This window comes from Salmo salar, chromosome ssa03, assembly GCF_905237065.1.
Source record: "Salmo salar chromosome ssa03, Ssal_v3.1, whole genome shotgun sequence".
In the NCBI taxonomy this organism is placed as follows: domain Eukaryota; kingdom Metazoa; phylum Chordata; class Actinopteri; order Salmoniformes; family Salmonidae; genus Salmo; species Salmo salar.
In genome coordinates this window covers 13,239,104-13,252,718 of record NC_059444.1, presented here as the reverse complement: position 1 = coordinate 13,252,718, position 13,615 = coordinate 13,239,104, and the positions used below count along the sequence as shown (strand labels likewise).

The window sequence follows — 13,615 nt, the reverse complement described above, 5'->3', positions numbered from 1 at the left end:
TGTTTTACTGCTCTAATTACGTTGGTAACCAGTTTATAATAGCAATAAGGCACCTCTGGGGTATGTGGTATATGGCCAATACACCAGGGCTAAGGGCTGTATCCATGCACTCCACGTTGCGTCATGCTCAAGAACAGCCCTTAGTTGTGGTATATTGGCCATATACCACACACCCCCCCCATACCTTATATCTTAAATATAGCATATGTGTATTAGTGCATGGGCCTCAGACTCTAGGTTAACTGACATACACAGGGCTATAAAGTTGTTATAGGTCTAGCTCAAAGTGTTTGTGTGCATTCAGTTATAAACCAACCTTCCCTGAATACAACAGTGGAGAGAGACATGGTGAGGATGAGCTACCAGCTTCCACTGGGATGTGAGATAAATGTACTCAATTAAAGGGTTAATATGGCACTCTGCAGCTCATCAATTCAAATGCTATTTAGGTTATTTCCAATATTTGTTGTCTGTCAGGTTTCAGCACAGAGAAGGGCCAGCTGGTACGCTCCATCCTGTACCCCAAGCCCACTGACTTCAAGCTGTACAGAGATGCCTATCTCTTCCTGCTCTGTCTGGTGGGAGTGGCCGGCATTGGCTTCATCTACACCATCGTCCTCAGCATCATAAACCAGGTACTGCACTTTGCAGTTTGTCTGTTCAGGCATTGAAAACGGATTGCATTTGTGTAGTGCTTTATTCGCTAGTACTCAAAGAGCATTATACCTACCCACTCCACAATCAATGTGTAGTATCCATCCTGTATTTTTGGCTTAGTTTTAAATTTGTGGAAATAGTCCTCTGGCAGTGTATGAATTGACCATTATTTAACCATGCATGGCCCATTCCCAACCAATTCTCTTTTTTGGAAGAATACGACCATCTCATAGTAAAATAGAAACATATCAGTATGGAGACAGTTAAGTCCAGCAATAGTGTTGTTTCCCTATGTCTGCAGTTTGTCAATTTCATTGAGTATTTTCCATGTCCAGGTTCCAGCCAAACTTATTACAAGGTTCTTCTCTTCTCTTTGAACAGGTTCCAGCCAAAACCATAGTGGTTGAGTCTCTGGACATTATCACCATCACGGTGCCCCCAGCGCTGCCTGCAGCCATGACAGCTGGCATAGTCTATGCCCAGCGCCGGCTGAAACGTGTGGGTATCTTCTGCATCAGCCCCCAGAGGATCAACATCTGTGGCCAACTCAACCTCATCTGCTTCGACAAGGTACCCTCTACGCCACGTAAACTCAAACTTCATGCCAAGTATCAGGCTGTTATAATCACTAACAAAACATATTGCTCTATCTAGTAGTATGTTTTTGTAAAACTATGATTCTGTGATTTTAAATTAAAGTATTCAGAAATCTTTAGCTAGCACACAGGTACAAAATGCAGACAGTTGTAGAATGAAGCTACAGTATATTTCTGTGTAACTGTCCTGCTCCTCACACAGACTGGTACTCTCACTGAAGATGGTTTGGACCTTTGGGGGATCCAGAGAGTTGAAAATGGCAGGTGAGAATGAGGGGGATATGAGGTGTCCATGTTTCTCATCATGGCCACCATGGCTAAGGAGAGATGTTCTCTTCTACCATGTATCAGTTATCTACTGTCTCTGACCCCTCCATTGTTATGGGGAAGTCAGTGGATGAATACCACAGCTCCTTTGTTTCCCCCAGTCCTTTCTCTGTGACCCCACTAGTCCCCTCGTGAAACCCCGTTAAAGGGGCAATCAGCAGTTGAAACGATAACAAAGCCCACCACTGTTTTGGTAAAAAGCTGAGGGATTGGGCTGGAGAAATGTAACCAATTTCATATTCATAGACAGAGATATGGATGCAAGGGCTGACCATCCATGATATCAAAAATTATAGTTCTAACCATGTTTTGAGGCATTACATTGTTTATTTACATTTACTTGGAGTTAAACAAGCTCATATTTTGGGATCTGATGGGGTACGGCAGTTGAACTAAGCTCATGAGGTATTTACAAGTTAAGTTCCTCAAGAATCAATGGATACATATGAATTTGTAGGGCCAAAATGGATGTAGCAAACTGCAGATTGTCCTTTTAAAGGCATAGTTACACATTTACATAATGTTGTAGTTACCTTTTTAAAGCTATTCAATCAGAAACCCACAATTTACACGTGTTTACTTAGCTGCAGCCCCCTATGGGTGAAAACACAAAATTGGTCTTAGATCAGCTTTCAATCTACTTCTTTCTCTCAGCTTCTCTCCCCCAGAGGATGACCCAGCCAATGAGACCCTAGTCAGGTCCTCGTTTGTGTCTTGCATGGCCACCTGCCATTCTCTGACCAAGCTAGAGGGAGAACTCTCCGGAGACCCACTGGACCTCAAGATGTTCAACGCTACAGGCTGGGTCAGTCGGTCGCAAGGCTGTCTCGATGTGGTCGCAATGTTTTTTTTTTTCTCCAACGCTGTCTCTGTTCTTGTGTGGATATTGTAACCTACAGTAGTTTCTGTTCTATACTGAAGAAAATTATAAACACAACATGTAAAGTGTTGGTCCCATGTTTCATGAGCTGAAATAAAAGATCCCAGAAATGTTCCATATGCACAAAAAGCTTATTCCTCTCAAATGTTGTGCACAAATTAGTTTACCTCCCTGTTCGTGAGCATTTCTCCTTTGCCAAGATAATCCATCCACCTGACAGGTGTGGTGTAATGCAGACACTGGGAGTCAGGAAGCAAGTACAGGGGGTGTATTTAATAATACAAAAAACATGGAACAATACAAAACGAGTAGCATGAACATGAGAAACATGCCTAATACCGCCTGGGGAATGAACCAAAGGGAGTGACAGATATAGGGGAGGTTATCATAGAAGTGATGGAGTCCAGGTGAGTGGAGTCCAGAGGCGCAGGTGTGCGTAACGATGGTGGCAGGTGTGCGTAATAATAAGTAAACTGGTGACAACGAGCGCCAGAGAGGGGGAGCGGGAGTATACGTAGCATATCAAGAAGCTGATTAAACAGCATGATCTGTCACGTCCTGACCATAGAAAGCTATTATTTTCTATGGTAGAGTAGGTCAGGGCGTGACAGGTTTTTTTTCTAGGTTAGATTTTCTGTGTTGGGTTGTTCTAGTTTTATATTTCTATGTTGGGCTTTGTTTGGGATGATCTCCAATTAGAGGCAGCTGGTCATCGTTGTCTCTAATTGGAGGTCATATTTAAGTTGGTGTTTGTCCCACCTGGGTTTGTGCGAGATTAATTTTGAGTAGTGTATGTTTCACCTCTGCGTCACGGTTTGTTTTTGTCATTCAGTTTATTTATGTATTGCATAGTTTCACAGTATAAATAAAATGTGGAATGACACACAAGCTGCACTTTGGTCCCCTCCTCCTTTCGACAGCCGTGACAGAATCTCCCACCACCAAAGGACCAAGCAGCGTGGAATGGACCAGTGGACTTGGGAGGAGATGAGGAGGAGTATATCCAGGGCTTTGGAGGAATTAGGGGCAGGAGAAAAGCGCCTCCCATGTGAACAGGTGGAGGCAGCGAGAGCACGGCAACAAGGGAACCATGAGAGGCAGCCCCCCAATTTCTTTGGGGGGGGGGGGGGCACACGGGGAAATTGGCAGTCAGGTTGAAGACCTGAGCCAACTCCTCGTGCTTACCGTGGGGAGCGAGTGACTGAGCAAGCACCGTGTTATGCGGTGATGCGCACTGTGTCGCCAGTGCGCATTCACAGCCCGGTGCGCTCTGTGCCTGCCCCACGTACCAGGCCTCCAATGAGCCTATCCAGCCTGGTACGCCCTGTGCCTGCTCCTCACACTTGCCCTGAGGTGCGTGTCACCAGTCTGGCGCCACCTGTGCCAGCCCCAGTATCAGGCCTCCTGTACACCTTCCCAGTCCAGAGCTTCCAGCGACATCCCCCAGTCCAGAGCTTCCAGCGACATCCCCCAGTCCAGAGCTTCCGGCGACATCCCCCAGTCCAGAGCCTCCAGCGATGTTCCCCAGTCCGGTGAGACCTGTTCCAGCTCCACGTAAAAAGCCTCCAGTGATGATCCAAGGCACGAAGCCTCCAGTGATGATCCAAGGCACGGAGCCTCCAGTGATGATCCATGGCCCGGAGCCTCCAGTGATGATCGGCGGCCCGGAGCCTCCAGTGATGATCGGCGGCCCGGAGCCTCCAGTGATGATCGGCGGCCCGGAGCCTCCAGTGATGATCGGCGGCCCGGAGCCTCCAGTGATGATCGGCGGCCCGGAGCCTCCAGTGATGATCGGCGGCCCGGAGCCTCCAGTGATGATCGGCGGCCCGGAGCCTCCAGTGATGATCGGCGGCCCGGAGCCTCCAGTGATGATCGGCGGCCCGGAGCCTCCAGTGATGATCGGCGGCCCGGAGCCTCCAGTGATGATCGGCGGCCCGGAGCCTCCAGTGATGATCGGCGGCCCGGAGCCTCCAGTGATGATCGGCGGCCCGGAGCCTCCAGTGATGATCGGCGGCCCGGAGCCTCCAGTGATGATCGGCGGCCCGGAGCCTCCAGTGATGGCCCGCGGCCCGGAGCCTCCTGAGACGGCCCGCGGCCCGGAGCCTCCTGAGACGGCCCGCGGCGGCCCGCGGAGCCTCCTGTGACGGCCCGCGGAGCGGAGCCTCCTGAGACGGCCCGCGGAGCCTCCTGAGACGGCCCGCGGCGCGGAGCCTCCAGCGGCGGTCTGCAGTCCAGAACCTCCGGGGTGATGATCCACGGTCCGGTGACACAAAAACGGAGGGATCAGCGGGCGGAGCAGGGGTTACGCCCCGAACCGGAGCCGCCTCCTTTGCTGGAGGATCCACTGGATGAGAAGGTTCTGTGTACTGCACCAGAACCGCCATAGACATTTGTCCCCTCCCCACCCTCCCTTTTTTAGTTTTTTAGGTGTATTCGGGGTCTGCACCTTTGGGGGGGGTACTGTCACGTCCTGACCATAGAAAGCTGTTATTTTCTATGGTAGAGTAGATCAGGGCATGACAGGGTTTTTTTCTAGGTTGGATTTTCTATGTTGGGCTTTGTTTGGGATGATCTCTAATTAGAGGCAGCTGGTCATTGTTGTCTCTAATTGGAGGTCATATTTATGTTGGTGTTTGTCCCACCTGGGTTTGTGAGAGGTTCATTTTGAGTAGTGTATGTTTCACCTCTGCGTCACGGTTTATTGTTTTTGTCATTCAGTTTATGTATTGCATAGTTTCACAGTATAAATAAAATGTGGAACGACACTTTGGTCCGCTCCTCCTTACGACAACCGTGACATGATCATTACACAGGTGCACCTCATGTTGGAGGCAACAAAAGGCCACTCTAAAATGTGCAGTTTTGTCACACAACGCCACTAATGTCTCAAGTTTTTAGGGAGCGTGCAATTGGCATGCTGACTGCAGGAATGTCCATCAGACCTCTTGCCAGATAATTGAATGTTAATTTCTCTACCATAAGCCGCCTCCAACGTCGTTTTAGAGAATTTGGCCATACGTCCAACCGGCCTCTCAACCCCAGACCACGTGTAACCACGCCAGCCCAGGACCTCCACATCCGGCTTCTTTACCTGCAACAGTCTGAGACCAGCCACCCGGACAGGTGATGAAACTGTGGGTTTGCATAATCGAAGAATTTCTGCACAAACTGTCAGAAACTGTCTCAGGGAAGCTTATCTGTGTGCTCGTCGTCCTCAACAGGGTCTTGACCTGACTGCGTCGTAACCGACTTCAGTGTGCAAATGCTCACTTTCGATGGCCACTGACACTCTGGAGAAGTGTGCTCTTCACGGATGAATCCCGGTTTCAACTGTACTGTGTAGATACCATGTATGGCATCGTGTGGGCGAGCGGTTTTCTGATGTCACCGATGTGAACAGAGCGCCCCATGGTGGCGGTGGGGTTATGGTATGGGCAGGCTTAAGCTACGGACAATGAACACAATTGCATTTTATTGATGGCAATTTAAATGCACAGAGATACTGTGACGAGATCCTGAGGCCCAGTGTTGTACCTTTCATCCACCACCATCACCTCATGTTTCGGCATGGTAATACACTGCCCCATGTCGCAAGGATCTGTACACAATTCCTGGAAGGGAAAATGTCCCAGTTCTTCCATGGCCTGCTTACTCACCAGACATGTCACCCCTTGAGTATGTTTGGGATGCTCTGGATCGACGTGTACGACAGCGGGATCCAGTTCCCACCAATATCCAGAAACTTTGCACAGCCATTGAAGAGGAGTGGGACAACATTCCACAGGCCACTATCAACAGCCTGATCAACTCTATGTGAAGGAGATGTGTCACCGCTGCATTAGGCAAATGGTGGTCACACCAGATACTGACTGGTTTTCTGATCCACGCCCCTACCTTTTTTTAAAGTATCTGTGACCAACAGATGCATATCTGAATTCCCAGTCATGTGAAATCCATAGATTTAGGACCTAATGAATTTATTTCAATTGACCGATTTTCTTTATATGAACTGTAACTCAGTAAAATTGTTGCATGTTGTGTTTTATATTGTTATTCAGTGTAGTTTGTAGATAGCCAAGTCAATGGGATTCCAATGAAGAGTTGTGGAGAAAGAGTTGTAGAGGCTCCAAGACAATATTGGAATGATAATCTCTCCTACATTTGTTCAGTGTAGTTATGCTAACAATGCTACACGCTAACTGCATTTCTGTAATACTAATGTAGCAATGTGTTACACATACTGGTATTACACAGGAAATGGAAATGTTCCAACTTGTATATGTACTGTTGCTGACTGAAACATGCTCTGACACATTCTTCATATCTTTGTATGTCGTGACTACAACACAAAACATATTGACAGATAGTGGCAGCAGTGGGATTCTTTCTGTTAGAGCTATGGTAACAGAATAGCTGGAAGATGCTACATGCTAACACAAGCACAAAATCCCTACCACTGGTGCCAGACTGTTTCTACATTCAGCAATGTTACATCGTTGCCTTGGCAAGATGGCAGACTGGCCCCTGGGTTACCCGTCTAAATCATGTTTAGCCTTTCAGAAGGGGCTGCCAGTTTTTTCATATGGGTCACTAATGTTGTTTAACACCAATGTTTGTGATGTTCAGATTCTAGAGGAGCCAACAGAGGAAGAAACAGCCCTCCACAATCCAATAATGCCCACTGTGGTGCGGCCACCCAAACAGGTGCTCCCAGAGGTCAACCAGGAAGTCAATCTAGCACAGAACATGGTACAGTATCCATAGTATGCTCTCTCCTACCTCGCTACATCTCAATATCTGGTAGATATACCTTAACTATGTCCTTTAACCCTTCTTTTCTCCTTTGGGTTTTTAGGAGCTGTCTGAGCTGACGGTAAGTAGTGTGAGGGCTTTTTCAAATGCATCTTTCTTTCCTTCTTTGAATATTGATTTGTATATGAATGGGAAAAGTTGAACGGTTGAATGGATTTTGTTTGACCTTGTGCTGTCGGTCTCTCAGTTGTCCTATGAAATTGGGATCGTCCGCCAGTTTCCTTTCTCGTCAGCTCTACAGAGGATGAGTGTGGTGGTCCGGAAGCTGGGGGAGAAGCGCATGGACGCCTACCTCAAAGGGGCGCCAGAGGTTGTGGCCAGCCTCTGCACAGAGGACACAAGTTAGTTAGACCTTTATTCAGTCTTACCAGGCAGCAGTTTGCCAGAACATGTACTTCTATCCCTGTACCCCACCTGTATGTGCACGGTCAAGACAGGCTTACGCATTTACATGAACATGCTTGCAGGTTAATAGACTATAACCCAATGAATGATTATTTTCTCTTACTCTAGTACCAGAGAGCTTCACAGAGACCCTGGAGTCTTACACCAGGCAGGGGTTCAGAGTCATAGCCTTGGCCCATCGCCAGCTGGAGGCCAAACTCTCCTGGCACAAGGTCCAGAACCTCAACAGGTAGTACAATGTGCTTAATACAATGTGCTGAATAGAATCACAGGATTGAGAACTGACTTATTTCTTGCTAGAAGATTCAAGACATTTGAATGTGTGAATTTGTGAACTTCCCCTTTCACAAATAGTGTAACTTTTTTAATTGCTGGATTATGTGGGCTAAATTCCTATTCTTTAATAAATTCATCTGTTTTCTATACCTGTCAGAGATCTCATAGAGACCAATATGGAGTTCCTTGGGCTCATAATCATGCAAAACAAGCTAAAGGAAGAGACTGCTGGGGTTTTAAAAGACCTGCGACGTGCAAACATCCGCACTGTGATGGTTACAGGTGAATAAGCCAATCGTATACAGTCTTCATCTACAATACAAAATGTTGTCAGTATTCTGGGAGATTGTTTAGGTTTGCTAGTGCCTTTTTGTACTGTAGCATGTACCAATCTTACCAATATTCAATACCATAGTCCCACCAGCACTTTACACTGAAGTAACCATCAGTACTGCAAAGCCATTTAAACTGCTATTATGTCATTTGGAATGACTAAGCTAACTACAACTAGCTGCCACACTTACACTGATAACAATGAAAATGTACATTTTACATCTTGCATTTTACATTTTAGTAATTTAACCTGTTTTGCATCTTGTTGTCATCTCTCTGTCTGTCTGTAGGCGATAATATGCTAACCGCTATATCAGTAGCCAGAGACTGTGGCATGATAACCCCTCATGAGAGGGTCATCATAGCAGACGCCACACCTCCCAAAGACATCCAGCCTGCTACGATCAATTGGCACTACACAGAGAACCACACCAGCAAAGACAATCGTGTTGAGGTGAGGGGGAAAAACTTAATTAAAAGACATGGATTGATATTAAACTATTCTATAAAGACAGGATATGAGTTTATTAAGCAAGTCTCACTTGGAAACAAGATCTTTATATTTAAAAAGTACTCCCTGGATGAATATCGCAGTATCTTTATATTCAGTATATTGTATGTCCTGTAGCCTAAGGACACAGTTTCTCTTTTCCTCATTAATGTTGTTGCAACTGATGATCCATCATGGCCGTTCATGTCCCCCTTTTCTCTAATGTTCCCCAGTCAGTGGAAATCAGCCTTGAGGATGTGGGCCATGTGGCTTATGGTGAGCAGCACAAGCAGCAGGAGCACGGCTACCACTTTGCTATGAGTGGCAGGTCCTTTGCTGTCATCACTGAACACTTCCCTGACCTAGTCCAAAAGGTCAGTGCCAAACTCCATCACTCTGGACAATAGAAATGAAATGACTGTAGGATGACAGATGTACTAAATTGCTACATTCTAGTGTTCAGTGCCTCCCTTAACTGAGCTGGGTTTGTAATACCTAGATGGTAAACCCTTATGGACATCATGGATGTGTTTACACAGGCAGCCGAATTCAGATATTTTTCCATTCATTGGTCTTTTGACCAATCAGCTCAGCTCTTTTGCCAATAAATGGGCAAAAGATCAGAATTGGGCTACATGTGTAAACGCAGCTTTAGTCACACTAATACAGCGTTATTTGATGCTAGCGTTATGCTCTGTCTGTCCACTGGGTGGTGCTGTAGCTGGCACTGCGTGCCACAATATTCGCCCGCATGGCTCCTGACCAGAAGACTCAGCTGGTAGAGGTCCTACAGAGTGTGGAGTGAGTCTCCTCTTCAGCACTAACCCCTACGAGCACAAGACGTTCAAAATAGTTGTTTTTTTGGGATGAAAATACATCCTTTTGGAATCACGTTGAAAATACATCTTTTCAACGTCTTGTGCTTACTGGGAAACTACATTATGCTAAATTTCTGTCATCCAGCGAAGTAATATGTTGACTACTTTGCTTTAATTTCTGCCTCTTTTTTTGCATTCTTTGCAGCTATACTGTAGGGATGTGTGGTGATGGTGCCAATGACTGTGGCGTAAGTATGGGGTTGTCATTTTTATGTGTACTACTGTTCTGAAGAGGTGTACTGAGTGTTTTTCATCTCATAATATAAAAGCATGTTTTACTGCAATTAATGTGGTCCTTTGTAGCTCAGTTGATAGAGCATGGCGCTTGCAACACCAGGAAAGTGGGTTCAATTCCCGGGACCATCCTTACGTAAAATGTATGCACACATGACTGTAAGTTGTTTTGGATAGGAGCAGCTGCTAAATGGCATATATTACTGTAAAGAATGCTTGAATGGGGCAGATTAGTGTTGCTATGATCAGGGCCACTGTTCAGACTATAGGATCAGCTGTTTTCAAGAAGTATGACATTGGTCAATAGATTCCATAAGGGGACAGTATTCTCATGACACCACTATTAGGAACAGACGTCTCTTTCCTGTAATGCCGCCCTCTTATAACTCTGCTATAAAATCTATTTTACCAGACAGGCTATTCATGCTATCCTGTATGGCTCTGTACCTTTCACCTGGCCTCCACGGGAATTAAACCCACAACCAATGTTCCAAGCAATTATTTGGAGCCGATTTGAGTGACCTCCCCTCCTCCCTCTGTTATCTCCAGGCCCTAAAGAGAGCTCACAGTGGGATCTCTCTGTCAGAGCTGGAGGCCTCAGTCGCCTCCCCCTTCACCTCCTCCATCGCCAACATCTCCTGTGTGCCCAACCTCATTAGGTACTGTAGCATCAATCAGATGTTTTTTTATAAAGCCCTTTTTACGTCATCTGTTGTCACAGTGCTTTACAGTTACCCAAGCCTGAAGCCCCAAAGAGCAAGCAATGCAAAGGCAAAAGCACAGTGGTCAGGGACAACTCCCTTGAAGGCAGGAATCTTGGAATAAACCTATAGAGGAACTAGCATCCCTTTTCATGAACAATGTCAAATGTCTCTTTATTTGACAGTCCTTATACAGTTGTTATAAATTACTTGGCACAAGTACCAGTGAAATATCTGTCTGTGGAATAAAATGTATCTGTTGAAGTATCTGAAGTGCTGTATCAAAGTAGTCTCAGAGTTGCCAGGCTGAATGATGGCCTGTTGTTTCTCCACAGAGAGGGGCGAGCTGCTCTCATCACCTCCTTCTGTGTGTTCAAGTTCATGGCCCTGTACAGCATCATCCAGTACCTCAGTGTCACGCTCCTCTACTCTGTGAGTACTGGTCCCAGATCAGTTTAGCTACTAAGCTCAACTGACAAACATGGTAACAGCCGGTTTGAGATAAGTGTAGCTGCTATGATCAACTGACGAATATGATAATGACTGGTTTGAGATCAGTTTTAAGGGGTTGTGTCTCCATGTTGTAGATCCTCAGCAACCTGGGAGACTTCCAGTTCCTCTTCATTGACGTTGCTATCATTCTGATCATTGCCTTCACAAGTGAGTAATAGAAACCTGTCTCCAGAATGCTTTAACCGGCATTACTTGAGTTGAGTATCCAAGCAGACATTGATAGTTTCTTTATGGGGACTCAAATATTCACATCCTAATTGCTGTATCACTAAAATGAATGACTAAAATTGATTTAAAAAAATGTACTGCCATTTTTATTGATTTCCTATTGTTCATTATTTATTGTAAGTGAGTCTGAACCCGGCGTGGAAGGTTCTGGTGGCACGGCGCCCCCCGTCCAGTCTAATCTCAGGCCCTCTGCTGTTCTCCGTGCTGACCCAGATCCTCACCTGTCTGGCCTTCCAGGTCCTGGCCTTCCTCTGGGTCCGGGGCCAGAACTGGTACGAGAAATGGACGCCCCTCTCAGAGTGAGTACTGCGCTGCCTGGGCTGTGGGGGAAGGAATCTGGGACACCTATTTGGCTATTTATGACCCCAAAAGTTATCTGATGGTCCAAAAGGTAATCTGGACCATATATATGATCCAAAATATTATCTGATGGTCCAACAAAATGATCAGGGATACCCCTATTGATTATCCAAAATATTTATCTGATTGTCCAAAAAGTGATCTGAGACTCTTACTGTATATGGAAGGTCCAAAAAAGAATTGTAGGACACGACCTCAGATGGTCCAACAACCCAATCCAGAAGTCCAAGAAAGTTATCTGGGGGTCTAAAGGGTTGATAAGGGGTACACCACCAGTCCACCATCTTGGAAACAATCTGAGGTACAATAGCTGGGCCATGTAATTATGTCCAAGAAAGTTATCTTCATGCTAACCCAAGTTTCTCTTCAACAGTGCCTGTAATGTTTCCAGTGCCAATCTCACCCATGGTCCCAACATAACGTCACATGTCGACCACAAGAACATCAAAAACTATGAGAACACTACACTCTTCTACGTCTCCTCCTTCCAGTACCTGGCAGTGGCCATCATCTTCTCCAAGGGAAAACCTTTCAGACAGCCAAGCTATAAAAACTGTAAGCTCCACTTGTGTATTGTCAACTGTGTTTGAATCCACAGCAACAGCAGATTTAAGATGCTAATGTTATTGTTTGACATAGAGCTAACATTTGTTATGAAGCTATGGCTTACTGTATTGATTTGTCAATCTGGGCTTTAATTCCAGTCATTTCAGAAAGTTAACCAAATTCAATTTTAATTTCCAGATGTTCCTCATTGAAAAGCATTGAAGAGAATTGGAATTTCAGTGTACTTCCAGAAATGACTGGAATTTAAATGGAATTTACCCCGACTCTGATTAAATTAAATTGTCCATATGAGCAGCAAAATGGCCTAGTTACTTGTGACCTAATTTTGTTTGAACCAATGTCATAGGGCCGTTCATGCTATCCTGTATGGCTCTGTACATATTCCTCTTCATGATCATGCTGTATCCTGTTCCTGCCATCGACAATTTCCTGGAGGTAAGTGAGACAAAATGTCCGACCCAAAATGGCTGCCATTGCCTGGCATGATGTGGTGTAGTGTATACTTTGCCTTGTGACGCTTTTGTCTTGAGACTAGCTAACCCCATCCCATTACGCTCTTTCCCCGTAGATTGTGTGTGTTCCCCATGAATGGCGCGTAACAGTGGTCATCATTGTCCTAGTGAACGCTGCTGTGTCTTTCCTATTGGAGGTACAGTATAGGGAACTTCATGTGTATTCACCCTACAATCTGTCTCTACAGGATTCAGCTTGTTGAGAATCTTGCATGTAGACATCTGTGATTATTAAATGACACCAATCCAATCAATTGATACAATCCCTCAATAATCAAATATAACAACCACATTCAATCAATATTTCTTAAATAATGTGCGTTTTTATTTTTGACTGTTGTTCTGAGTGACATCCTTGTCTTTGCTCGTAACCTGATCATCACCCCCTAATTATGGACGATTAGCAGCCATTTTCTTTTCACTCCTGCCCAATGAAATCTTCCTTAGACTTTGGTCCTTGACATCATCTTATGGAAGCTGGTGTTCAGTCGAGACAAGCAGGGGGGCAGCGATGGCATGGCCGTCACCTCCGCTACTCTCACACCTCAGGTTGGGAATGTTTAGGCCAGTACGTCATGGCCGTCACCTCCGCTACTCTCACACCTCAGGTTGGGAATGTTTAGGCCAGTACGGCATGGCCGTCACCTCCTACTCTCACACCTCAGGTTGGGAATGTTTAGGCCAGTACGTCATGGCCGTCACCTCCGCTACTCTCACACCTCAGGTTGGGAATGTTTAGGCCAGTACGGCATGGCCGTCACCTCCGCTACTCTCACACCTCAGGTTGGGAATGTTTAGGCCAGTACGTCATGGCCGTCACCTCCGCTTACTCTCACACCTCAGGTT

At 45.9% G+C, this 13,615-nt stretch overlaps 1 protein-coding gene across 2 annotated transcripts in view; it reads left to right on the top strand.

Moving 5' to 3' along the window:
- LOC106598853 (polyamine-transporting ATPase 13A3) overlaps positions 1-13,615 on the top strand; it is a 43,443-nt gene that overhangs the window by 20,326 nt on the left and 9,502 nt on the right. The window contains exons 12-31 of one of the 2 annotated variants that reach the window (XM_045714507.1): positions 478-635; positions 1,039-1,227; positions 1,456-1,517; positions 2,235-2,385; positions 7,087-7,209; positions 7,316-7,333; positions 7,460-7,613; positions 7,786-7,906; positions 8,111-8,235; positions 8,577-8,740; positions 9,010-9,150; positions 9,498-9,577; positions 9,800-9,842; positions 10,438-10,547; positions 10,925-11,021; positions 11,177-11,249; positions 11,452-11,629; positions 12,064-12,245; positions 12,604-12,692; positions 12,826-12,906. In XM_045714507.1, the coding sequence (XP_045570463.1) occupies positions 478-635; positions 1,039-1,227; positions 1,456-1,517; positions 2,235-2,385; positions 7,087-7,209; positions 7,316-7,333; positions 7,460-7,613; positions 7,786-7,906; positions 8,111-8,235; positions 8,577-8,740; positions 9,010-9,150; positions 9,498-9,577; positions 9,800-9,842; positions 10,438-10,547; positions 10,925-11,021; positions 11,177-11,249; positions 11,452-11,629; positions 12,064-12,245; positions 12,604-12,692; positions 12,826-12,906 (2,339 nt within the window). The remainder of the gene's footprint in view (positions 1-477; positions 636-1,038; positions 1,228-1,455; positions 1,518-2,234; positions 2,386-7,086; positions 7,210-7,315; positions 7,334-7,459; positions 7,614-7,785; positions 7,907-8,110; positions 8,236-8,576; positions 8,741-9,009; positions 9,151-9,497; positions 9,578-9,799; positions 9,843-10,437; positions 10,548-10,924; positions 11,022-11,176; positions 11,250-11,451; positions 11,630-12,063; positions 12,246-12,603; positions 12,693-12,825; positions 12,907-13,615) is intronic. The other variant, XM_014189868.2, reaches the window with a different exon arrangement.